We start from the raw sequence: 27,725 nt of genomic DNA, 5'->3' as shown, positions 1-27,725 counted from the left end.
ACTGCCACTAAGTCCTGAATACTCTTTTCTCCCAGTCTGTCTACTTTCTGTAACTTTCTCTTAATATCTGGCGCCACCTGGTTGACAAAATGCATTACTACAGCTGCCTTTGTCTCAATTGCTTTTGGATCCATAGGAGTATACCTATGGAAGGCTTCCTGAATTCTTTCTAGGAAGGCTGCAGGGCTTTCGTTCGGTCCCTGTTGTACGTCCCCTACCTTGGCCAAATTGGTGGGCTTTTGAGCGGCCGCTTTGAGACCTCCCAACAGAGTCTGGCGATAGACCCAGAGCCTCTCCTTACCTTCTGCCATGTTGAAGTCCCAGTTGGGCCAGGACAAAGGAAAAGAAGTATTGATAGTGTCAACATTGGTGGTGGGTTGACCATTGTCACCAGGAATCAATTTTCTGGCCTCGTTCTGGATCCTTTCATGTTCCTCTGTTGTAAATAGGATCTGGAGGAGTTGTTGACAATCATCCCAGGTGGGCTGATGAGTGAACAAAACAGTTTCTAATAGGTTAATTAAATCCCTAGGGTTGCCTGAGAATTTGGCATGTTGAGTACGCCAGTTATAAAGGTCACTGGTGGCGAAGGACCAGTAGTGATGAGGCTGGTTACCATGCTCCTCAGGGGCCCTGTTGCTCCCAGCAGGAGAACAGTAGAGTCTGCTGGTCCTGCCGTCGAGGCAGCGCGCCGGGAGAGTGTTCTGGGCAGGGTCATCTCTACTAACGGCACCTGCAGGGGCAGGCGCCTCCTCCTCGGCCACCGCCGGGGCTCTTCCCTCCGGAGGAATGGGGTGTGGGTGGTAGGGAGGGGGAAAGAGGAGATCTTTATCAGTTCCTCCTTGGAGGACCGGGTAAAGTGGTGTGGTCGGCTTGGTTTCAGTTTGCCTTTTTCCGTCGCATTCTCTGGGAGTCTTTTCATAGGCTGCCAGGATTACCTCTAGCTGCTGTTTCTGTGGAGGCAAAAAGAGCTTGACCCATGGAGGGAGGGTCACATATTAGATTTCCTCAAGTGACGATGTAAGGCACCTGGTCAGGATGTCCCGTTTGAGAGTGGAAGACTGCCTTTTGGATCTTCCTAACCATTCCAAGGTCAAATGTGCCCTCGGGTGGCCAACCCACTCCATAAGTTGGCCACTCTAAACTACGGAGAGTGATTAGTTTTCCCTTTTTTTTTTTTCTAAACTTAGATTATGAGCCCACTCTCCCTTTTTTTTTTAAAATGGTCCGTCATGAGGGACAGGGGCGTGGTCGCAGTCTGTCCCATCATCTCAGTCCAAGTCAAGTGACAACAATAATACATGGCGATAGACAGACAGCCAAGCACAACAGAAAAACAAAAGGCAAGACAAAACAGTCCTCCGCTCGATCGGAAGGCAAAACCGAAAGTAGGACGACGGCCTCACGCCGTGCCGCGGGAGCAACCCGCACCATCCTTCCAGAAATCACAGATACTCACGGGGCACTCCGTCCCCTCCAGAAGGGTCTGGAATGTCTTCCAAGACCCCAGGTTGGTGGCCCGCCAGTGCGTTGCTTAGACCATTTGCTGACCTACTCAGAAATAATTGGGCCCCTGAATTACAGACAGACAAGTTTGCAAACACAGAGACAGTCACCGGCCGGTACCGGCCCTCCGGTTCGGAGGTCCTGGGGGTTTTGGGGATCCCAGATGAGCCCCCAAGTGTTGTGCCCGGATCGCGAAGTCCCCAAAGACAACCAAGGAGCCGATTCTGATGCAAACACATGAGGGTCGTTTATTCAAGCTTGAGCAGGGACTCACAGCCGTCACCAGTGCAGCAGATCAGGATTGAGAGCCCCGAATTTTAAATCAGTAGGGTTTTTATTGTGGCTACAGCAAGGTTTGGGGATTTTCCATTTAGCAGTTACATGATTGGTTGATATTTAGCAAGTATGGGGTGTACGGGGGCCGGGGTTGAGGGGCGGCTACATGTAGATTTTATAAAAAAGGAACAATCAGCTCATTAACAGAATGTTCATGGTCAGCACATAGATAATGGGCCCGGGAGCGTCTGTTTTCTGGGCAAACAGAGGATTGAGTTAGGAGCTGTGTCCTTTTTTTATCTGTTGTCCCAGAGCAAGGACATTTTATCATTACTTTATGGGCACAAAGGAGACTAGGGGAATAGTTGACTTCAGTGAAGTGGAATTTATGTCAAGGCCCCTTTGCTGCCTTATTCTAAGATGGAGTCAAATTTTAAAATGGAGTTATTTAGGTCTCACAGTAGGTGATCTATTTTGAAAAAAGTACCATGTGCTGCTGAAAAGAATATATACTCTGTTGTAGAGGGGTGGAATACTCTGTATATATCTATTAAGTCCATATGTTCAAGGGTGTGGTTCAGCTCTGATATTGCTTTATTGGTTTTTTGTTTAGCTGATCTATTTCTGCAAAAGTGAGGTTTTAAAATCCCCTATGATTATTGTGTTAGTGTTCATAGGATCTTTTAATTTTAGTAGTTTTTGTTTTATGAAGATAGGTGCTCCAGTATTCGGCCCATATATGTTTATCAAAGTTATCTCTTGTTAGGGCTGGTGATTTAGCTTAGTGGTGCCACTGCCTGTCCCACAAGTGCAAGGACCGGAGTTTGATCCCTGGTGCCAAAAAAAAAAAAGTTATCTCTTGTTAAATTGCTCCCTTAATTAGTATATAGTGACCTTCTTTGTCTCTTCTACTCTTTTAGCTTAAAATTTCTTATGTCTGATATTAGAATTGCTACCCCTGCTTGTTTTCAGGGTCCTGGTGCATGAAATGTTGTTTTCCATCATTTAATTTTTAAACTAAGTATCTTTTTGGATTAGTTGCATTTCTTGAATGTAACATACTATTGAATTCTGTGTTTTTGATCCATTCAGCCAATCTGTGTCTTTTAATTGGAGCGTTGAGGCTATTAACTTGAGAGATATTACTGAGATGAGATATTGCTGTCATGCCTTCTTTATGTTAGTGAATCCATTGTTTTTCTTTTCCTGTTTTTTATTGCTGTTTATCCATTGACCTCACCAATTTTCTCTATGTTTTTAGCTGTGTCCATTTCATGATTTCTGTCGAAAATATTCTTAAGTATTTTCTCAAGAGCAAGTTTAGTACTCAACTTTAATGCTGAACTTTTTCATGGAAATACCTTATTTCTCCTAGTATTTTGAAGGATAGCTTTGCTGGATAAATTAATCTGTGTTGGAAGTTATTTGCTCTTAAGGCTTGTAATACTCCATACAAAGCTTTCCTGGCTTTTAAGGTTCATGTTAAGAAATCTGCTGTGATTCTAATTGGTTTACCTTTATATGTGACCTTTTGTTTTTCTCTGGCTGCTTTTAATTTTTTTCCTGGATATCTGGTAATTTAATATTCTTATATGCCTTGGTGAGCTTCTTTTGTAATCATAATTGTTTGGTATTCTATAAGCATCACTTTTCTCATATTTGGGAAATTTTCTTCTTTGATTTCTGTAAACATATTGGTAAATCCATCTGTACTATCTCTTACTTTTTTTTCTAACTCCAATTAGCCTTAGATTGGTCTTATTGTCATCTAGTAGTTGTTGGATAATCCTCTTGTTCTCTTATTTTCTTTTTGGCTTCTTTGAGCTCATCATTGTAATTCACTATTTTATCCTCATTGTCAGAAATTCTGTCTTTATATTGGTGATTTTTGCAATTTGTGAATTCCATACAGGTTTTAAAAATTTTAGGTATTTCTCTTTGGTGGTTTTTTCAAGGATTTCATATCTGTGTTAAATCTCTCATTGAAATTTTGAACTGTTTTGGTTAACTTACTGGTTTTTTATTACCTATTTCTCCAAAATTCACCATGGTCATATTGAGTGAAATTGCTGTGAACTTTTTGTTCATTTTTTCTTTGAAATCATCTATTTTCTTCATTCTTTCTATGAACATTTTATAGAGTTCTGGTACCTGGTAATTGTTTTCTTTTCCCTTTGTGACCTCTTGCTCTTCCATGGGAGAGTTGGATGAACTTGGGTATCTTCTGTTGCCTTGCTTTCCCATAGTTATACGTGTGCTATCATACATATGTATGTATATCTCTTTTTTCCCTTCCTTTTTTTTTTTCAGGGGGTACTGCAGGTTGAGCACTAGATAAATGAGAGTTTGTGGTTTATATGGAGATTTTTATTAGGATGTTACCTCCTCATGAATAATTTTCACCTTTTTACTTTAAGTACTTTAAATTATTTGGACTCTCCCTATATTTTGCTGAAAGAATTACTCCTGGTTATAACAGCATCAACTGAATCAATCATAAAACTCTTCTATATGATAGTCCCTATGGTTACACTCCCCCCACCTTTGTCTGTCCTTTATGCACACTGTAACCATTTATATTTGTGACTGTTCTGCAATGAGGTAGGTGAAATGGAGGGAGGAGAATGGAAAGATGGCTGGATGAAGAGTATAAGACACTAAGGGGGAACTTTGTAGCAGGTTTAGTGACAGATAAGAAGTTTGATGCTGGGTCTGATTTCTATTGGAGTACTTTGAGTTGAAGGGTTAGTATGGATAGTTTTCAGAGGATATTGTGGGGGCAGCGTGAGTTAGGAAGGAAGGAGGTTTGTTCTGTGATTGATAAGAGGACAATAGGCTAGGTAAGATATGGGAGAGCCAAAGGCTTATTTGGGATGGGGAAGATTGAGGATTAATACCAGAGCAGAAAGGAGTGACTGTGGGAGAGCTAATTATAGGAAATTTAAAAACTTGGGAAGAGTTTATGTATTTGGAAAAAGAATAAAGAAATATGCTAATAGTGTTACTTTGGAGGTTTGTGGTGAAGAAACTAGATAGGGGACTGAGATTAGGAAGAGAACCTAGACACCTATTAAATCAGAGCCAATGGAAGAAAAAAATACAAAAAAATAAAAACCTAATAAACACAAAAAACTGTAAGAGAGCATAACATAACCCCACACTACTAAATATATCAAGAAACAAAGAAAAACTCAAACCTGTAAGATATCCAATGGGAACACAGATTAAATATTCCAGTGATACAGTGTATATATGATTCACATATAACTTCTTTGCCAGAGAGTCTGAGTGCTCACAACCCAGTAACTCCTCTGAATCTTCCACTGCGATACTGAAGGTAACTCCCACTCACGGCTTCTTCCTGCTGAGTTGCAGAGGTTCTTGCAGAATCTGGTCCAGCCCAATTTCTTAGGTTAGGAACTCTTGCTGTTTCTCTCCCTGGGTGTGATGGTGGAATTGGCAGACCGATTCACACAAAACTGTCCACTGAGTCAGGAGTACTCCTATACAGTCAAATCAGCTACAGAAGTAACAAACTAATCAGTTACAGTAATATCTCTCTGGGCAAGTTGAGAACATACCATGAAATCCACTTTTGGATCTCTCTTTAGCCTGGAGAAGAAATCCACAGTTATAGTGTAAGCATCATAACAGCCCAAGTATTGACCCACAGTTTATATCACTAAAAGTGGAAGCTATGTTTCCTCTTCTTTCAACAGTAATTTTATAGAGTCAATTATGTAAAGATCAAGAGGATTGGGGGCCAGGTAATGCCAGATGGTGGAGGGAGGAAAAATAAGGTTGTTTTTTTTTTTAAGTCTTCTGCTGGGTTGGGGATTTAGCTCAGTGGCAGCACACCTGCCTTGCAAGTGAAAGGTCCTGAGTTTGATCTCTGGTAGCAGAAAAAAAAAAGTCTTCTGCTATGTGGTATGGGAAGGAGGAAGTAGGGGGTTAGAAGTATGTTATATATTTAGATAGGATAACAGGGGAAATGTTATAAAATCAGTAGTTAGAAATGGGTATGAGAAAGGCTTCTGTGGTTAATATAAATATTAGAGAAAACATTAAAGGGAAACAGATGTGAAGAGTGGGAAGAAGAAAGAAAAGTAAAATAGAGGAAGGAACAGAAGAAAAAAGTTAGGTGAAAAGATATGGATAAAAGTAGAAGGAATAAAGGGGGACAAGGAAGGATTCCTTTACCCTCTATAAACTATATTAGAAGAACAGGGCAAGTGTATGAGAAACACACACACTCACACACACTCTTTAAAAAAGGAAAGGGGCAAACAATGGAATAAAGGTTGGGGGAAATGAGCAGAAAGAGCAAAAAACCAAAAAAATTTTTTTAAAGTTTTCTATTGTTTTGGAGGTGTGGCTTTTTTTCCACAGCCTAGGAATAAAGGGCAGAGCTCAAGCCAGGATGTGACTCTGCTCATTCTTGAAGTCCACCACCAGAAGTGTGCTGGATGCAGACATCTGCAGGCTGTGGGAACAGGGTCTCCAATCATGAGCCAGGTCTGAGTTCACCAGCTGCCACCAATTCAGTCTCTGTGCAGTTTTCTCTTCCTTGTGGAATGTTCTACAGTTGTCTCTGAATAGTGTTCTTTGTGTTGATTTTAACTATATAATTATAGTTTTCTTGACCTAATTAATGATGGAAGTATTTTGAAATCTTCAGAAATAGTTGCTGTTCTGTGATTTTCCCTTCAGTTTTTTTTTTTTTTTTTTGGTACCAGAGATCGAACTCGGGTCCTTGCACTTATAAGGCAAGCGATGGAACTACTGAGCTAAATCCCTGGCCATACCCTTCAGTTTTGTGTTGTTGTCTTATGTTATTTGAATTTGCTTTTAGTGGAATATATAAGGAGAACTGTTTTGTTGGAGAAGTTCCTTAGATACCATATTTGATGCTGTAATTCTTATTGTCTTGGAGATACAGAATGAATAGTGTCAAATTAATATAAATTCAGTAGGTTTTCTTGAATCAGTTCTAGACCAGTTTATATTTTCGCATAACTTTCTATTATATGTTTTTCTTCATGTTTATCATATGTTTCTTATATTTTTAAAGTATTTGTATACTTTTTAATTGACAAATGGAGACTGAATTTATTTATAATTTAATGCCCAAGTCCTTGAAACAGTTATATGTTGTCAGAGAGTAAAACTAATCAAACAGATCATATCACAAACTTTTCACTTTTTTGGAGTATGAATACTTCAAAATAAATGCTGTGCTAGTTTCCAGAATAAATGATAGTTTTTTTTAACTATATTCACAGTAGTGGGTAATAAATGTCTTGAGCTTATTTATTTTGCCCAAATAAAATTATAAATTTTAAAACATGTTCATCAGCTCTCTTCTGTGTAAAGTATTTTTTTTTATGGAGAATACAAATATACTCTCACACTCTGTCTTTTAATTGCTTATTCAAATTACTTATATACATAGGATGTATGTTTGGAATTTATATAGCATGTTTCTTACTATTTTCCATTAGTTTTAGTTGTTCTTTTTTTTGTTTAATCTTTCTAATTTCTCCTTGTTTACTTTAATGGAGTATTATTACATAATTCCATTTGCTGTTGTCAATTAAGAATCCAGTATGGGGCTGGGGATTTAGCTCAGTGGTGCCTGGAGATTTAGCTTGGTGGTGCTGTGCCTGCCTCGCAAGTGCAAGGTCCAGTATGCCTGTGTCCTAATTTTTTTTCTGATTTTCCATTGTTAGCAATATCCATATACAATTTATTTAAACTTATGTTTAAATAAAACTTGTTTCATGTACCTTAGCCTGTTCACAATTACTTTCCATCTGATGTGCAATTTGTCACTGATTCTACATGTCAGTAGCTCTAACAACCTAGTAGAGGCCTTGACATTATCCACTTAAACTTAATTTCTTGATTAATACAGGTAGAATCCATGGCAATAGTTTTATTTCAGGTATTCTCTGGACTTCAGTAACTTCTGTGTGGTCTTTTGGAAGTCTTTACTGATGTTATTTTATACAAACAGCTTTTTCCTGTTTCCCTTTAATTCTTTCCATCTGGTTGCCTCTACCATTTTTCCATAATTTGACAGTTGCCTGATTGCCTTTCATAGATAATTCACTGATCTTTTTAAGATACTGTTTCAATTCATTTGTTTTTTTCTTTCCCCTTCCTCTGTACTCTGTGGTGTTACTGTTTGTTGCTCATATGTGAACATTTGCTTAGTCTAATGAGGTAAAAGTTAAAGTCACATCCTATTTCATTTTCAGGGTTGAGGGAGATAGCATGGAGTGGCTGAAATTAGTAGCTTCACTTTTATCAAGAATTTCGGTATACAAATGTCCCAGTGTTTTAGGCTTTGTGGAAATACAGTATTTTCCAGTCAGAACTCATTAAAACGTGAGAATTTACAAAATGATTGTGTTCTCCTCTTCCTATTCTCAGAATCAGAAAAAAATTTCTCTCTTGCTGTGAGATGCTACCAGTGCCTATGGAAGCAAAACACAAGATTTTAGGTTGTCTAAAACTGTGCCCCAGGAGTTTTTACCTCTGAAATTTCTCTTACCCTTGCTCAGGACACTTAACATTTTACCACCCTTGTTCTGATCCTTGGTTTCTTCAGAGTAAATCACACTTCTGGCAGTCTACTTCCTTTTTATTTTCACATTGAATACAATGGCTTGTTCTGGTCTTGAAGGATTGTGGATTTTAGTTATTTTTTTGTGGCTTAGAACATTCTCTTTTGCATCCTTACAGCTAAACTAGAAAATGAAAGCATGTGCATTCATTGTTTGATTTTTAGTTACAATACTTAACCCTCTTCACACCTCCCATTTGTGTCCCAAATGAAGATAATGTGATCAAAAGCCTAGGTTTCACAAATTTGATTCTGGCAAATACTTTGAAACCTAAAGCTCTGCTTGTGGAAGTGAATTCTCAGCATGAGTTCTCTGTTAACCTCAATAACCTTAGCCTAGCCTCCTTAACCCTCAAGATACTTGGTACCTGGTTGAGAGGCTACTGTGCTCTGCCTGAGCCATTAGTTATGTGAGTCATAATCTTTGGCATATCCTCTTGGATTTTTTTTTTTTTTTTTGGTATGGGGGATCTAACTCCAGTCCTTGAGCTTGCGAGGTAGGCGGTGGAGCCACTGAGCTAAATCCCTGGCCCCACTTCTTGGATTTTTATGCCATAACTTAACCAGTGTGAATGTGAAGGGCATTCCTCTAAACTTTAGCATAAAAATTTACTTTAAATAGGAAGTTTAAACAATCAGTTTTCATGTCCATCTTTTACTTCTCTGACTTTCTATCCTGCTCCCCTCTGGATGGCCAGCATGCAGTCAGACCATAGCTTGATGGGTGTCTGGAGGTCTAATATTTGCAACTGTACCATCTTGTTTACTGCTGTCCAGTCTGTGAATTATCCTTCATATTTCCATGTTAGAAGGTTGATAACATACAAATTAGTTTTTTCCACATGGTAATTTTCTATGTAAGTATTTTTTTCTCAAAATAGTTTTTGGTGAGATTTAACAATAATCACAACAGAAATATCCTGGAAACCCTTGGAAAGGTTTATAACTGGGCTTTGGACAGTGGTAAAGAGTAGCCAGGTCAAACCCTATTTGATTCACCTTTGCTTCCCTATAGATGACCACAGTCTTACTTCTGTTGGTACCTTACCTAATTTTTTTTTTTGGTAACGGGGATCAAACTCAGGACCTCGAGCTTGTGAGGCAGGCAGTGGCACCACTGAGCTAAACCCCTATCCCAGTCCTTTACCTAATTTTACTATATGTACTTCTCACTATGCAATATTCTTTTAGTTTTGCTCTATTAGAATTTCCTTAATTGATACTATAGAAGTCACACAAAAAATCAGACATGTTGGGACATGCCTGTAAATCTAGTACTCCAGAGGTTGAGGCAGGAGGACCACTCAGTCAAGGCCAGCCTTGGGCTACACAGGGAGTTCAGGGGCAGCCTGAACTATGCAGCATCTCAAAACAACAAAACAAAGGGCCAGAGATATAGCTCAGTGGCACCGTGCCTGCCTGGCAAGTGCAAGGTCCCGAGTTTGATTGCTGGTACCGGAAACAAAACAAAAGAAGACAACAAAACAAAATAAATAAATGGAATTGCACAGAAAAGCATATTATGGGCACTTTTATCTTATTGTGTGTCACATGTCCTCATGTCTGAGTCATGGGCAAGCTCATTTCTTATACATTCCAGTGGTCACATGGTTGAAGGTTATTCAAGTTTACTTTATGTTGATGTGAAAACTGTTGCACCCAGTGAGAAAGAACCAACCAGAGACCGACATTAAATCCACACAGGAGTTTATTACCGACTGGAAGGCCGGGACTGGAGCTGAGCATCAGACTCGAGCCCTGACTGGGGAGAGATTAACATATTTTATACTCCTTTGAGGCCAACAGTTTCTAGGCCCCCTTATGGGATAGAACTAGTAAAGCAAGCAAAAGGTACAGAAGCGGAAAGTCCTGCTTTTAGAACATTTGTAAAACAATAGTTGATTAATTGTTATTTCTAAAGAGACTTTCTAAGGGGAGGAGGTTTTTAAGCTTCCTCCTTCTGAGTTGATCTAAAGGGCAGGTGGGTCAAGCAGCAATACGGAGTCGGTTTTGCTAACTAGGGTCTTTCAAAAACAATCACATCTGTCTGTAGGAACAATAGCATAATGTATCCTTTGGACATTGGAATAAAGTTCCTGGTCTGTAGATGTTGTTAACCTTCAAAGGACAGGAAGTGCCTGTGGAGTGCATCTTCCATAAGTGTACTTGTAGGTGTATCCTTCCACATTTCTGTTTTATTTGGCTATTTTCTCAACCAAAGTCATGGGTCTCATTTCATACTTGGTGTTTCTCTTTAGTTGTACATGTTTTGTTCATTCTGCTATGTTTTTAATTTATTTTTAACCTGTACACATATTTTTTATATACACTCCATTTTTTTTTTTTTACTTGTTTCTTTTACTCCTTCTGCTATTCATAAGTTTCAATTTCTTCCTCTAATCCTGATTGGTTCTTGATTTTCTACTGAGGAAACTTTTTTTTCACATCCAAAAGCTATTTGACTCTGAATTCTCAATTACTCAAGTTTATCTTTCACATTTCAAGATGATAATTATTGTCCATGGAATGTGGAGAGAGTTTCATTGTACATTTCTGTTTCTCCCTGTGTTTTGTATTAAACACACTGTGATTTTTGCCACTTTATGCCATACCAGCTCTATCATTATTCAGTATTGTATGTATATGTGGGCCCACTGAAGACTTTTTTCCTTTTCTGTGTTGTTTGTTGTTCTCTCTATTAAATAAACAGTGCCCTAAGCACTGAATTTTGAATCTCTTTTATGTGTGTTAGGGAAGCTGTCATTTTCTTATTGCTACTTAATTAATTTTGTTAGACATTTATTTTATTGAACAGCTAAAGGTATGATTTGGAAGTGGCAAATTTTTTTCTTAAATTTATCTTTATTAGTGCCTGTTAACTTTGCAAAACATTGGTTTTCAATGCACATATTTTGATCATATACATTCCCCCCATTTTTCTCCCACCACCGTAGAATTTTTTCTATCCATGTGAAAGATGACCATTTGGTGTCATTGAGCTCTTAATCTAATTTCATTATCCATAGACATTCCCCAATAAAAATTATAATGTTTATTAGAATTTTAATTATCATTCATGGTATTTATTTACTATTTGATTAATTCTTTGCCTGTGAAACCAGGTTTGGGTTTCAAAATGCTGTCTAAATTCAGTGAGAGAAGGAAAGAACAAGTTTCCTAAATAATAAGTTGTGAAAAGAGATATTTTCTATGATCTGTCAAAGGAGTTAATTAGATAATCATCTTTCCAGTTTTTTATTTGGATGCTTGTCTTGTAGATTTCCTCTGTACACCATGTTTTAGAGATAGTGTACAAACAAAACTGGGGTTAATCAGGAGAACCACTGTTCCCATTGTATTGCTTTAGAAAAGAATTCCATTGTAGCATCAGAATTCTTGTAAGATAAGCATATGGATGGAGATAAAGAATTTGACAGGAAGTCATGATGTAAACATTTGGAAGATTCAATTCCATTTCGGCTTTTTATGAGGTTGAAGTGTTCCGTACCGTGAGTCTCAATCATCTTCCTATAAATATATGTGTAATGATTTAGGAGGCAGTGACCTTTGAAGATGTTGCTGTGACCTTCACCATGGAGGAGTGGGCTTTGCTGGATTCATCCCAAAAGAAGCTCTACAGAGATGTGATGTGGGAAACCTTTAGTAATGTGTCTGCTATAGGTGAGAATGTTATCATTATCTAATTTATAAAATCAGAGAGCATTGCTTCTTCCTCATCAGTGTAGTTTTACTAATTGGAATGTGAAAAGATTTTGATGAATATTCTAGGTATGATCACATGAATCTACCTGGAATCCATGAATTTTTATGTAATGTTGGAACAACTTATATTTCATTTTCTACACTTTAGGAAGAAATTGGGATGACCAACAAATTGAAGATGAATGGCAACAGTGTTGGAGGAAAAATCTAAGGTACTTTGCACTAAAAAAAGGAATCCTCCTCAAAAGTCAGGGAATGAGCAAAAAATTCTAAACCAAGGGAACTGTTTATATTGTTGGTTCCTCATATAAGAGGAACCATGCAATATATAAACTTGTGTTTTTGATTGATTTTATTTAACATTATGCCCTCAAGGTGCAATCTTTTTTCCTACAAATTAGTCAAATATATCCTTCTTTATGGCTGAGTCATACTTCATTGTACATAACTAAATAAAAGAGCAAAGTAAAAGATTGATAATAGAAAACAGGGAGAAAGGTATTTTATAAAAGTGAAGGGAAATAGATGGCTGAATGAGAGAGGAAGAAGGGGTAAAGGATTAAGGATTAAGATTTGTTCTGTACATGCACCAACAATTTATGCTGAATGTAGTCATGTATTGAAAACATGTATCAATAGAAATAAAAACTTTTTAGAACCAGCTAAACTACAAATGAAACCAAGTTCAAATTTATTTAATCTCACAAACTTTCCTAGCATGCATGCATGTTGAGAATCTATACTGTGACAATTGAATATCTGAAATATTCTAATGTTGGGAATTTATGGAATACTGATATTATGTCATAAGTGATATCTAATGTGTCAAAATAAACAAAATGTCTTCCACACTCAAAATAATGAAAATATTTTATGAAATTGCATTTAGGCATTGGCTGTAAGTATATATGAAACAAAATTTTTGTTTAGGCTGGGGGTCTAGTTGAGAATATCTAATTATTTATACATGTTAATATTTTCTGAAGACCACTTTTATACCAGTTTAAGGGATGCTATTTTTATTTAAATGTTTTATACACAGCAATTTGGAAAATTGCTACCCTGGTAGAAATATTTAAATCCAAATAAATGCCACTGTTTTAATAATAGCTGTTTGCAAGCAATTCTCCATAGCATTCAGTCCATTCATTTTCCAAAATTGTTACAAACCACCTTCCTATATTTTTGTTGGGAATGTCATGTAGTACGACATCTATGGAAATGTGTATAGAAGATTCTAAAAAAAAAAAAAAAAAAAGTAAAAATAGAAATTCCATTTGATCCAGCTATAGTTCACTGGATATATTCCTAAAAAGCTTAGTCATCATATTATGATACATGCATAAACATGCTATGGCAGAACAGTTTTTATTAGGTAAGTTCTGAAAACAGCCTACATATGTATTTCACTGATGAGTGGATAAAGAATATACGGGATAGTTCAACCATAATGGTGCATGCTGGTTGGTAAGCTCAGCACTCTGAGAAGCTGAGCCAGAAAGATCACATGTTCAATCTTAGCCTGGGAAGCTTAATGATTGAGGAAACTCTGTCTCAAAATAAAGGCTGTGGATGTAGCTCAGTGTTAGTGCAACACTGAAAAATATGTGGTATGTATACGAAATGGAATTGTATTCAGCTAGAAAGAAGAATAAAATGATGTCATCTGCCAAAAAAATTGATGGATCTTAAGCCTATAACTTTTAAGTGAAATAAGACAGATATAATTTTAAGTGAAGTAAGTCAAACAATGAAAGTCTAGTATCTGGTGATATATATGAGAAACACAAAATATGAATTAAGGAGTAAAATAAAGGAGAGATGGTAGAAAATATAGAGGCTTTTTGGTGATGGTGAAGAGGTTCAATGGAAGGGGGAAGGGGCAGGGTCATGGAGGAAAGGTTATTAAAAGTAATCAACATGATATACATGTGTACCGATTCTCCAAAATGAAATCAAATATTATGTAAATGTGTCATTTTTAAAACTCCCATATTGACTTCTGTTTCAGAAAGGGCAGTTTTAAAGCCATACTTCAGAGTGTACAGGAAATTCATAGTTAAATATTTATAGGGGGGATCCAACCAGATCTCCTCCTGGTAAATCATTAATAAGGAAACATTTTATAATATGATGGATTTTTCAATGTTTATTATTTTTGTTTTACAGATGTGAAGAGGTAGTGGAAGGCCATCAAAATAAATCATGGCATCAACATGAAGAAATGCTTTTTTGGACTCCAGATTCTGATGTGAACATGAAGCTACCTGTTTCAAACCCAGTTGAAAATCTTGTTTGTAGAAAGCCCTTGATCAGTCATTCATTGTTAGATGTACCCATCACAGCTCACACTGTACTCAAGTCATATGAGTGTCAAGGATTTGAAGACAAGCTGTCTAATTACAGTGTACATGATTTCCAGTTTCTTCAGAGGCATGCCAGTATAAACACCGGGGAGAGACCCTACGAATATAAGCAGTGTGGGAAAGCTTACTCTGATTGCAATGTAGATACTCACACTGGAGAGAAGCCCCTTGTATGTAAAGAGGACTCAAACACCTTTGGTTTGCCCAATTATGTTCAAATCTATGAAAGAAATCACAGTGGAGTGCATCCCTATGTATACACACAATGTGGCAAAGCTTTTAATTCTCATGACTATATTCAAATACAGGAAAGACCTCACAATGGAGAAGAGCACTATGTATGTAAACAATGCCAGAAATCCTTTACTAGTAACACTTCATTTTGTACACATGAAAGAACTCACTCTAAGGAGAAACCCTATGTATGTAAGCATTGTGGGAAAGCTTTTGGCAAACCCAGTAATTGTCGAATACATGAAAAAACTCACATTGGTGAGAAACCCTATGTATGCAAGCAATGTGGGAAAGCTTTCAGTACGCATAAGTATTGTCAAATACATGAGAGAAATCACACTGGAGAGAAACCCTATATATGTAAGCACTGTGGGAAGGCTTTCAATTTCAAGAGTAATTGTAAAATACATGAAAAAATTCACACTGGGGAGAAACCCTATCTATGTAAGCAGTGTGGGAAAGCTTTCACCAGACACAGTGATTGTCAAATCCATGAGAAAACTCACACTGGGGAGAAACCCTTTGTGTGTAAACAGTGTGGGAAAGCATTTAGAACATACAAGTACTGTAAAATACATGAAAGAAATCACACTGGAGAGAAACCCTACATATGTGAACAATGTGGGAAAGCATTCACTTGTAAGAGTTCAATTTGTACACATAAAAGAACTCACACTGGGGAGAAACCCTATGTATGTAAGCAATGTGGGAAAGCATTTAGTACACACAAGTATTGCCAAATACATGAAAGAAATCACAGTGGAGAGAAACCCTATGTATGTGAACAGTGTGGGAAAGCGTTCAATTGTAAGAGTTCATTTTGTAAGCATAAAAGAACTCATACTGGGGAGAAACCCTATGTATGTAAGCAATGTGGGAAAGCTTTCAGGACACAAAGTGATTGCCACATTCATGAAAAAATCCACACTGGACAGAAACCTTATTTATGTAAGCATTGTGGTAAAGCATTCAGTAGACATAGTAATTGTCAAATACATGAAAGAATTCACACTGGAGAAAAACCTTATGTATGTAACCAATGTGGGAAAGCTTTCACTGATAACAGTTCATTTTGTAAACATAAGAAGATACACTGCAATGAAACATTATGTATGTGAGCCATGTGGGAAATCATTCAGTGTACGCAGTTATTGTCAAAAACATGAAAGAAAGCATAGTGTAGAGAGCCTGTTTAAGCAATGTGGTTAGCACTTAGTACGTACATGTACTGTCAACTACTGATATAGATCACATTGATGTGAAACTATGAAAGCATTGTGGGAAAGCTTTCACTATATATACATAAAAAAATTCACACTGGAGAGAAGTGGTATACATGCAAGCAATGTATTAAAGCCTTTAGGATGCACAGTTACTGTCAAATACATAAAAAACTCACTTTTGAGAAACCCTATATATGTGAGCAGTGTAAGAAAGCTTTCTGCACACACAGTCATTGTGAAATACATGAAAGAATTCACACTGAATAGAAAATCTGGAAAAGCATTAACTACTCACAGTTATTGTCATTTATGTGAAAGAACTCACACTAGTGAGAAACACTGTAAGAAATGTATGAAACCATTCAGTACAATGCAAAAGACTACTCCAGTATTCATCAGAGACATTAAAAAATATCACAGAAGAAATTAACCATGAGTATGTAATGGTGCAAGGATATGAAAGGATTCAGAGTGGAAAGAAGCCCTTTCTTTGTAAACAGTGGGAAGTTAGTACTCACAGGTATCAATACGTACATAATAGAATTCAGAAGGAAGAAAATCTGAACACGTGTGAACAATGTGGTAAAGGTTTTTATTTTTCCAAATGCATGTACATACATCTCTCTTGGGAGAGAAGCCATATTTATGTGGTAAACGTAGGAAACTCTTCACTTCAGCTTACCTTGAAACACATGAAGAAACTAACACTGGATAAAAGCCTTATGTAGACAATGTTAGAAAGCCTTTTGTAATTTCCATCACTTCAGAAAACAAACACACTGAAAGGACATATAAATTGTGGAAGTTCTTCACTTTTACATGACCTTTCATGTAAAAAGAAACATGAACAACAGTGCAGATAACTCCTCTAAATGGGCACTGTATGAGAACACCTGTAGTCATTTAGATTCTATTCTCAGAAGAACATAATATAGTGAGAAACTGAATGGAAGGAATGCACCCAAGTCATAGCTGGCTTATATATAAGAATGTAAATTGGATAAAAAAATCCCAGCAAATGCATAAATATCTCAGTTATAACTCATTTTCAAAATCCTTTGAACATTTCTCATGTAGTGAAAACCTAAAAAGCATATTACACAAAAACTTGATGTCAATTACTTTTGTGTAGAATGCTCCAGAAAGTACACAAAGAAGGGATACATCAAACACTGTAAATATAGTGTGTTTATCAGTAATTCTTAAAGTAGATCTCTGGATTATGTAAGTTCACTTCTAAGAATTAATGTGCTGACATAATTCTGTTTGTATAAGCAGTATTGTGGGAATTTACTGTCTTGTAATCAAATTAGGTGCTACATTATTTTGCATCATGTTTAGTTCACAGGTGAATTGACATGTATTTTTATATTAAGCTTAATATTTATGTAGTTTGTACTGTTTTTTTTTTTGTTTTTGGTAACAGGGATCGAACTCAGAACCTTGCGCTTTTGAGGCAAGTGGCAGAACCACTGAGCTAAATCCCCGGCCGTGTACTGTTTTAATAATTGTGAGGAGAGCCGGGAATTTAGCTCAGTAGTTCTGCCACCTGCCTTGCAAGCGCAAGGTCCCAAGTTTGATCCCTGGTACCAAAGAAAAAAAAAAAGAAATTGTGAGGTAAGAGGACACTTAAAACTGAATTTTTATTAATGATTGAAATTTTCCCACTAGATTCTGTTTAAATTATTTGTGCATATGCTTCAGTTTTTCTTCTTTGTTATAAGGGTTTTTAAATGAATGTTATATTTTAAAATTATAATGTATGTATTTTAAATATTTTTGAACATGTATTTTAGACAGTTCAACTGTTTTCCAACTTATAGATTAGCAAGTATTGTTTTCCATATTCTGAGAAGAAATCTGCATGTATCCAAACGTAATTATAGACTATATGCAGTGTATAATTTTTCCAGTTTTTTTCTTTGATATCAAGAAACATTATCATGTCTATACAATTTTAGGGTTTTTGTACAAAATAAATATTTATTTTTTATGCTCATATTTCCATACTTTATTTTGGTGGTATTTAGATATTCAGTAGGCTTGTGTCCTAACTTTTCTGATTTTTGGAATGTAAACAACATTCATTTACAACTAATCAAAATCCACTTGAAATAACACTTGTTTCAGAGACAGTCACATACTTTAACAAGTTCAAAATTACTTCCTATCCCATGTACAATTTGTTATTCATTGTACGTAACAGTAGCTCTATGAACCCAGTAGACTGCTGATATCAGTTTGAACATATTTTTTTAATACTGGTAGATATAAAGTTCTAGGTTTCTTCAGAAATCTGTTCTGTCATTATGTGGTGAGATATCCTAATATATCTTGTGCTTCTTCATATAGGATATCAGTGAACAATTCTTGCAAAACATATACTGGAGATATTTTCACTCAAATTTATTCTGTGTTTTCCCTTCATTGCTGTGTGATTTCAGTTGTTTTTCTTCATTAATTCTGGCTGCTTAATTATACCATGGAATAATAATAGTGGTAGATTCACTCAAATTTTTCACTTTTGCACTTGCACCATTTCTGTATGGCTTTTCAATAATGTCTAAATCTTTACTGATGTAATTTTACAGAAACACCATTTTCTAATTTTCTTTCATTAACTTTCTGTTTGCCTGTATCCCTTTTGGAATAATTAAGACTGTCTGATAGTTTTTATGTAAAAAAATTCACTGATTTTCTCAGAAATTGTTTCACTCAGTTCACTGTATTGTTTGATTTTTGTTGTTGTTTCTTATGTGTGTATTATCGGTCTAACGAGAAAACACTCAAAATCATAATCTTTTTCCAATTTTGAGGGAGAAAGATTAAAATGGGTGAATTTGGGTACAGTACTTTCTGCCAAATCATTGACTGTAGAAATATTCCAGTGGTTTGTTCTCATGTTTCCTTTTCTCTTCCAGCTGAATGGTAAGTAAACATATGAATTTATTTTTGGAATTTTACTAACAATATTTAGCCCCTAATGCTTCTACTATTTGCGTTCCATTTGAAGATGCTAAGATCAACAGCTTGAGGCTTCATAACTTTGGCAGATTCTTAACCTATCCAAACCTCTGCTTGTGGGAGTGAATTCTCATTGTAAGTTCTCTGAACAAAAACCTCTCAGGCCAGCAATATGATAACCATTCCTCTATAGGCAAGCATAGCAACTTGCATCATAAGCCGAATATGTAGACATTGATCAATTTTGATGTCAGTCTTTTCTTTGACTATTTATTTATTTATTGGTACTGGGGATTGAACTCGGGTCCTTGCACTTGCAAGGCAGGTGGTGAAACTACTGAGCTAATTCCCCGGCCCAAAATTTTTTGGTATCAGGGATCAAACCCGGAACCTTGCGCTTGTGAGGCAGGCACCAGAACCACTGAGCTAAATCCCCAGCAACTTTCTAAGCTGCACTTCTCCTGATAGCCAGCATGAAGTCTAACTGCTGATAGCTGGGTGCCTGAAGCACTTGTGTTTGCAACTATGCCACTTTGTTTATTGCTGTCCAATCTGAAAATTATTTCTCAACTTTTAATGTTATAGGATAGGAAAACATGTAAATTCATTGGTTCTTTCCTAATGGTAATTTACTTTTAAAATATTTTGGAGTGAATTTTCTTCTCAAAAATATTGTATGATATAACAGTATGCCAGGGAATGCTCAGAGTATTAATGGGCTTTGGGCCATGGATGAGAGTACTCAGACATCCTAACTGATCTGTAGATTTTCTTAAACTCTAGAGTACAGGAAATAGGTGTGGAGTGTGCAACTCATCCTCCATTCTTTTTTTAGAAATTATTTTTTATTTTTTGAGACAAGGTCTTGTTATGTAGTTTAGGCTGGTCTTGAACTATGTATCCCAGGCTGGCCTTGAACTTGCAGTATTCCTCCTGCTTCAGCCTTCTGAATCCTGGGGTTACAGGCTTGTGCCACCGCACCCAGCCTCATCCTCCATTCTTACATAAGTGTAATTATTCATTTTTGGTACCAGGGATTGAACTCAGGACCTTGCACTTGGGAGGCAGGTGGCGGAATCACTGAGCTAAATCCCCAGCCCAAGTATAACTATTGTGGTCATCCACACTTCCATGTTTTTGGCTTTTGCCCCAACCAAGGTCATGGGTCTTATTTTATCTTTGGTGCTTTTACTTGAGTTAGATATGTTTCATTTTTTAAATGTGTTCATTGATTTTTTACTCTGTACACAAATATTTTATATTGCATACATTTCACATTTTTTGTCTTTTACCTCGTAATTTTCCAGAATTTAAATTTCTCTAATTTTAATTTTTTTCTGATGAAATTCATATTTCATATCCAAAAGATTTTACAATGAATCCTCAAAGTATTTTAATTTATCTTTCCTATTTCAAGTTGTTACTTTATTGTACATAGGATAGAGACTACAGTACAGATTCTCAAGTACAGTTTCTCCACGATTCATGTATTAAACACATTGTGATTTCTGTCACTGTTGCACAAATAGCAGCTCTATCTTATATTAATACTTTGTTCACTGAGTATTGTCTTTCTTTCCTATAAACTATTTGTTACTCTTTCTACTAATGGTACCAGTCTCTGAATAGTGAATTTTAATTTCTTTTGTTTATCTTAAACAAGCTTTCACCTACTTGTCTACATGTTATTGAACATTGTTAGACATTTGTTGTACTGAAGTGCTACAATTTTTGAGAAATAAAAGGGATTTTTGACATTTTTCTTGAATTTTTATTATCAGTGCCTATAAACATTGTACAATATGGCTTTTCAACACATATTTAATCATAGCCATCTCCCCAATACCCTCACTTTTACTACCCTAGATTTTTATATCTGTGTGAAAGGTGATCTATTAGTGCCATTAAACTTTGAGAAAAATACCCTAATATTGTCCTTAATCCTCCTCCAATAAAAACTAATTTTATAATTAGCATTTGTAATTATTGTTCATGAATTTTATTTAGTGTTCAACTGATGTGTTTTTGAAATCAGGTCCAAGTCTCAAAATGCTGTCTAGATACAAAAAGTGAAATAATAATAGAGAAGAGATTATGATCTAGCAGAAAAATTCATTAGCAGTTCATCTACAGAGAGTTTTATGTCTTGGAGTCTCCCTCTAAAAATCATGCTTTAGCAACAGTGTATAAATAAAACTGGAGTGACCCAGGAGGATGAATTGTTCATATTCATTTTTTTTTTTTTTTTTGGTCTTCTGAGACAAGGTCTCACTATGAGTTTCAAACTGACCTTAAACTCACTATGTAACCCAGGCTGGCCTTGAACATCTGCAATCCTCTTGCCTGAGACTGCCAAGTGCAACAATTACAACCATGCCACTATAACACCCTGCTGTGTTCATATTCTGCTGATGCTTAGCAATGGATTTTAGTTTAGCATCAGAGTTGCTGTGAAAGAGGACATCAATATGGATTGAGAAAATGGCTGATGACCAAATGTGGAGTGAACATTTCAATGCTACAGCCTCATTTCATCATTTATGAATGGAGTTGAGATATTCAGTGCTGTGAGTTACAACCTTTTTCCTAGAAATATATGTGTGATGATTTAGGAGGTAGTGAGTGACCTTTGTGGATGTGGCTTTGGACTTTGCAGTGAAGGAGGGGGCTTTGCTGGATTCTTCCCCAAAGAAGCTCTACAGAGATGTGATATGGAAAACCTTTAGGGTCACGACTGCTATTACTAAGGATGATATTTTGTAGATTATGCAATCAGAGAGTGTTGGTTCTTGCTCATCAGTGCAATTTTATTTAAATAGAACAAGAAAACTTTTTGATGAATATTGCAGACATTGTCATTTGATACCATAAAACACTATGTCTCTTAATTCTTATGTAATGTAGTAACATTATTATTTATTTATCTACACAAGGAAGAAACTGGGAGTATCTGCAAATTGACGATCAGTACAAATAATAAAGATTTTAAGATAATTTTGCACCCTCAAAAAATGATATGTTCCTCAAGAGTCAGGGGGTAAGCAGAAATACAATAAACAAACTGTACAAATGAGACCATGCTCAATATTTTTAATCTTACAAGCTTTCTCCAAAAACAGATAAAGGTTGAATGTCTATAATCTGACAAGTAAATGTTTAAGATATTCCAATATTGAAAATTGGGAGTACTGACATTATGACACTAGTGATATTATGATATTTCAGTAGACAAATTATTTCCATGCTCAAAGTTATGAACATGTTTGAAATTGCATTAGGCATGAAGAATAGGTGTATGTGCAACAGTCTACTCTGGGACTGATCTTCAAGATATCTAATTATGGATGAATAACTATTGTATATCTAAAATGTACCAATAAACTTAATGGGGAAAAAGATATCTAATTATGTATACATATGAGTATTTTCTAAAAATAATTTTATATCAAGTAATTGATAAGCAATATTATCTGTATTTAAATGTGGTATAGCCATTCAGTGTTTGCCAAATTGCCAACTTGCTAACAGTGTTCAAAATCTAAGTGAATACCACTTTTTACAAAATAACTATTTCTTTTTGTGTGTGTGTGGTACTGGGGATTGAACTTGGGACCTTGCACTTGCGAGGCAGGCAGTGGCACCGAGCTAAATCCCTGGCCCCCTATAATAACTATTTTGAAAGCATCCTTTATAGCATTCAGTTTATTCAAGCTAAAAGATTTTAAAAGAAACTGTCCTATATTTTTGGTGGGAATGTAAAGTAGCAAAATTATTATGTAAATGAGTATAGAGATTCCTCTAAAAAGTGAAAATAAAAGTTCCATTTGATCCAGCTATACCTCCATTGGGCATATTCCCAAAAGGTTTAAGATTATCCTATTGTGATAACTGTATACCTATAGTTATGCAGTACATTTAATAGCCACTAAGCTTTGGAAGCAACCTAGGTGCTCATCAATAGATGAGATGCTAAAGAAAACTTTTGAGTGTAGGCCTGCTTATGCATGCTTGTTATGCATCCAGATACACATATATATGTATATATCCATATTTTAAGCCATAAAAGAATGTCATATTTATGAAAAACATGGATAGATTTTTGACCATAATATTCATTAAAATATATCAAACACAGAAAATCAAATATCACATGATATCTTTTACTTCAGAAACCAAAAATATAAATTAAGAAGTAAAATAAAAAAATAGTAGAAATCAGGAACAGTTTTGAGATGAAGAGGATCAGGGGAAGACAGGAAGTGGAAGAGTGACAGGAAAAAGTATATAAAAATGAGCAAGATATGGTAAATATTTGCACAGAATTCCTATAATGAAAGTAGCTATTATATATTTCATACATACCAATTTAAATACTCCCATGTGAATATTACATTTTTGGTAATACCTGTTTTCAAGCCATTATTCAGAGCATTTAGTCAATTCATGATCAGAAATTCTTAGAAAACATCAAACTAGATCTGGCAAGTCATTAATTGGGAGACACATTATATTTTTTTGTTGTTGCTTTTTTCTTTTGAAGAAGTAAAGAGGTAGACAAATGCTGTCAATAAAAATTATGGAATCAGCATAGAGAAATGTTCCTCTGGACTGCAGATGATAATATGTACAGGAAACCCCTGGTACAAAACAGACTGAAAGCCTTGTTTGTAAAAGCTCTCTGCTTGGTCATTTATTGCTAAATGTGTCCATAGCTCACAGTACACTCAAACTATATGGGTAGAAGAGATTTAAAAAGAAGATGTATAAATGTAATGAATATAGGAAAACTTGCAGTGATTCTCAGTCCTTTCAAAAAATTGCAAGGACAAAGGCTGGAGAGAAACCCTATGCATATGAGCAATGTGTGTAGGCCTACTATCATCCTAGCAAAGGAACTCACAGTGAAGAAAAGCCATATGTATGTAAGCCAGATATGAAAAACTTCAGTACACCAACTTACGTTCAAATCCATGAAATAAATCTTAATGGAATGAATCTGTATGTATGTAAACATGTGAAAAAGCTTTTACTTCCTCATTATATTCATATACATGAAAGAACCCCCTGTGGACAGAAGTCATATGTATATAAGGAATGTGGGAAAGCCTTCACTTATATTCATTATATTTATAGAATTAAAAGAATTCACATTTGAGAGAATGCCTATGTATAGAAACAATATGGAAAATCTTCCACGGGTGGCAGTTCCTTTAATAGTGAAGAGAAATACTGCATGTAAGCAACATGGAAAATGCTTCTGTAATACCAGTTACTTTCATATACACAAAAAATCACAATAAGGAGAAACACTATGTATGTAAGCAATGTGGAAAATACTTCAATAACTGAGTAACATGCACACACATGAAAGAACTCACACAAGAAGAAACCCCTATATATGTAAACAATGTGGGGAAACCCATTTTCCAGTTATTTTAAAATAAATGAAAGAACTCATAGTGGAGAGAAACCCTATGTAGATAAGCAATGTGTGAATACACTCTATGATCCACAAAATCATAGAAAATATGAAAAAACTAATATTGGGAATAAATATAAATATAGAATAAGGGAAGTTTTAGTCCTCAGTTCTGTTTCTTTGCCAGTACCATGCTGTTTTTATCACAACAGCTTTGAAGTATAGTTTAAAGTTGGGGATTGTGATACCCCCTGCCTTGTCTTTGTTGTCTAGCATTGCTTTTGCTATTCTATGTCTCTTCTGGTTCCAAATGAATTTTTAGATTGTTTTCTCTAGTTCTGTGAAATATGCTGTTGGAATTTCAATCAAGATTGCATTGAATCAATATAGCAGTTTTGGAAGTATGGCCATTTTCACTATATTGGTTCTTCCTACCCAAGAAGAAGTGATTGATGCCTTTCCATTTTCTGATATCCTCTTCGATCTCTTTTTTCAGAGTGCTGTAGTTTTCAAAGTGAGGGTCTTTCACTTCCTTCATTAGATTGATCCCTAGATGTTTCATTTTGGGGGATGTTATTTAAAAGGAATTATTTCCCTAATTTCTCAATGAGTCTGTTATTTATGTATAAGAAGGATATTGATTTTTGAGTGTTGACCTTGTATCCAGCTACTCTACTGAATTTGGTTATTAAGTCTAGAAGACTTTTGGTGGAGTTCTTCGGGTCTTCTATGCAGAGTATCATGTCATCTGTAAATAATGACACTTTAACTTCTTCATTTCCTATCTTTATTCCTTTTATATCTTTCTCTTGTCTAATTGCTCTGGCTAATGTTTCCAGAACTGTAGTGAAGAGGAGTGGTGATAGTGGACATCCTTGTCTTATTCCTGATTTTAATATGATAGATTTCAGTTTGTTCTTTTTGGTACTGGGGATCGAACTCAGGTCCTTCTGCTTGTGAGGCAGGCGGTGGAACCACTGAGCTAAATACCAGGGTAGATTTCAGTTTTTGACCATTTAGAGTGATGTTGGCTGTTAGTTTTGCACAGATGGCTTTTATCAGGTTGACACAAAGACTATTTATTCTACTTTTCTGTAGGTTTTTAAAAAAATAATGAATGAGTATTAGATTTATGTAAAATGCCTTTTCTGGATCTACTGAGATGATCATGTGGTTTTTGTCTTTGACTCTGTTAAATAGTATATTTATTGATTTACATATGTTGATCCATCCTTGCATCCCTGTGATGGGTCCCACTTCGTCAGGGTGTGTGATCTTCTTGATGATCTTTTGTGTTCTGTTTGCCAATATCTTATTGAGGATTTTTGCATCTAGGTTCATTAGGGAGATTGGCCTGTGGTTCTCTCTCTTTTTTTTTTTTTGCTTAAATTCTTTTATTGGTACATTTTAGGTATACAATATGTTTACATTTATCATTTGGTGCTTGTACCTGTACAGGATGTATCTTGGTTCTTATTTTTTCCCCATTACCTGTGCACCTTTCACCCCCTCCACCCTTCCCTATTTACACAGACTTTGTTTCCATTTTTTTCTTTTCTCATAATTTTTCCTTTCCCTTCTTTCATTTCCCCTTCCCCTTCTTTCATTTCCCCTTCCCCTCCCACTTCCCCTACCCCTTTGGGCCTTTTCTTCCTATTTCAAATTATCAATTATTCATTTTAATCATTTTAATTCTTATTTACACTTTCAGTTTCTCACACTAGAGAAACTATTCAGTATTTATACGTGTGTCCTATTTATTTCACTTAAGAGTATGGCTTCAATATGCATCCATTTAGCTATAAATGTCTCTAGCTTCTCATTCTTTATGGCTGAGTAGTACTCCATTTTATTAAAAAACTACATCTTCTTATGGTTGGGTCTTTCTCTGCTTTCAGAATTGAGGTAATGCTTGCTTCCAGGAATGAATTTGGGACTATGGCTTTCCTTTCTATTTTATTACTGCTGCTGTCTCCTTAGGCATGTATGTGTTTTCTTTATCATTTTAAACTGTTTCTCTGGCTCACTTCAGTTACCACTGACCCATCCAGTGGTAATTTAAGGTTTATTCTACAGTGAACCATAAACATTCTAAAAGTATATTTTCCTCTCAGGAATTTTTACTTCTTTCCAGTTTAATCCTTGGAGGGTCAATCATACCCCCAAAATGTGAAACCAGGGTATTTTTCTGAGGCAAATGAATATAGAAAGTTTTCCAGAATCTGTATGATTTAAACATGGGAACAGAAGAGGGGTTGCTTTTGGGTGATGTAAGTGCCAGTTATCTTTTGGCAAGTTGATCAGTCATGTCTCTTCTCAAAAACTTGTCTTATCTTTCTATCTTGTGATCAAGTAGACAGATGGGAGTTGTGTGCCTTCCTATTATAATAAAAAATAGAGTAGTGCCCCCTAATCTGAAGGTTATATGATTCCATGTCTTCAATGTGTGTTTCCAACAGTGAATACTAATAAATCAAACACACATACATATAGCACTTTATACACATACATATCTATGAAAGAATTTAATTGATAAAGTATGCATAGGTAGAGATTAACAGTCCTTAATACTGAAATAATTACATAAAACATGGTATAATCTATGTGTTATGTTTCTCTGAATGTTTTATCTTTTATTGTACCCACCCTTTTTGTCATGTGACAGCACTTATAGCTATCTGATGAGATAAATGATGAATCAAAGTGGCATGAGATTTTATCATGCTACTGAGTGGCAAATGATTTGAACTTTGTCAGTTTTTATTTCCTGAAAGTTGATATTTTTACACCCTGCTAAAATTTTTAAATGTTCATGTATGAATAAAGCAGGAATATGATTATCTTATCTGGTACCAGACCCTACATACTGGACATACAAGGGCAGATTATGCCCCAAAATCCATTCAACCCTGTATCAAAGTTCTTGATAGGTAAAGCCAATGCTTCACTTCTCATGCACTGAACTCATATGCTCATGATCATCACATGCTTGTTCTGCACACTGATGGTGCTACATTACTGGGGTCAGAATGTCGCCTCATTCCTGTCACTTAGAATTCTGTTTCTGGGAACCATATTTTATGGATTTTCTTTAGAAACATAAAAAGAGTGATGAAATTCTGATACACTTGCATATTCAAGATTCTGTTATTTGTAGATTATTGACTTTATTGTAGAAAGTATTCTTTTTAACTTTTGCTTTTATAAAAGAATAATACAAGCTAGATAATAGGTAAAAGGGAGGTAGATCTTTTACACATGGAAAGAGGACCAAAAAATGGGTGGATGGGGAGAAATAGAATGGGAAAGGGATGGAAAAAGAGTTAAGATGTGTTATATACATGAACTACCTTACAAGGATGAATTTTAACATTATATATTATTGT

The 27,725-nt window shown here is 35.7% G+C and overlaps 1 protein-coding gene and 1 pseudogene across 1 annotated transcript in view; both read left to right on the top strand.

Moving 5' to 3' along the window:
* Positions 1–17,949, top strand: part of LOC101711432 (uncharacterized) — a 52,811-nt gene extending 34,862 nt beyond the window's left edge. The window contains exons 2-3 of the mRNA XM_087186017.1: positions 12,282–12,345; positions 14,303–17,949. Coding sequence (XP_087042143.1) covers positions 14,358–15,851 — 1,494 coding nt within the window. The 5' untranslated portion in view covers positions 12,282–12,345; positions 14,303–14,357 and the 3' untranslated portion in view covers positions 15,852–17,949. The remainder of the gene's footprint in view (positions 1–12,281; positions 12,346–14,302) is intronic.
* LOC106008794 (vomeronasal type-2 receptor 116-like) overlaps positions 1–27,725 on the top strand; it is a 195,361-nt pseudogene that overhangs the window by 71,303 nt on the left and 96,333 nt on the right.

This window comes from Heterocephalus glaber, unplaced genomic scaffold (assembly GCF_053883595.1).
Source record: "Heterocephalus glaber isolate CG9 unplaced genomic scaffold, H.glaber_assembly_v1.0 deba00001504, whole genome shotgun sequence".
In the NCBI taxonomy this organism is placed as follows: Eukaryota; Metazoa; Chordata; class Mammalia; order Rodentia; family Bathyergidae; genus Heterocephalus; species Heterocephalus glaber.
The sequence above is the reverse complement of the archived record's forward strand: the minus strand, read 5'-3'. Positions and strand labels throughout refer to the sequence as shown.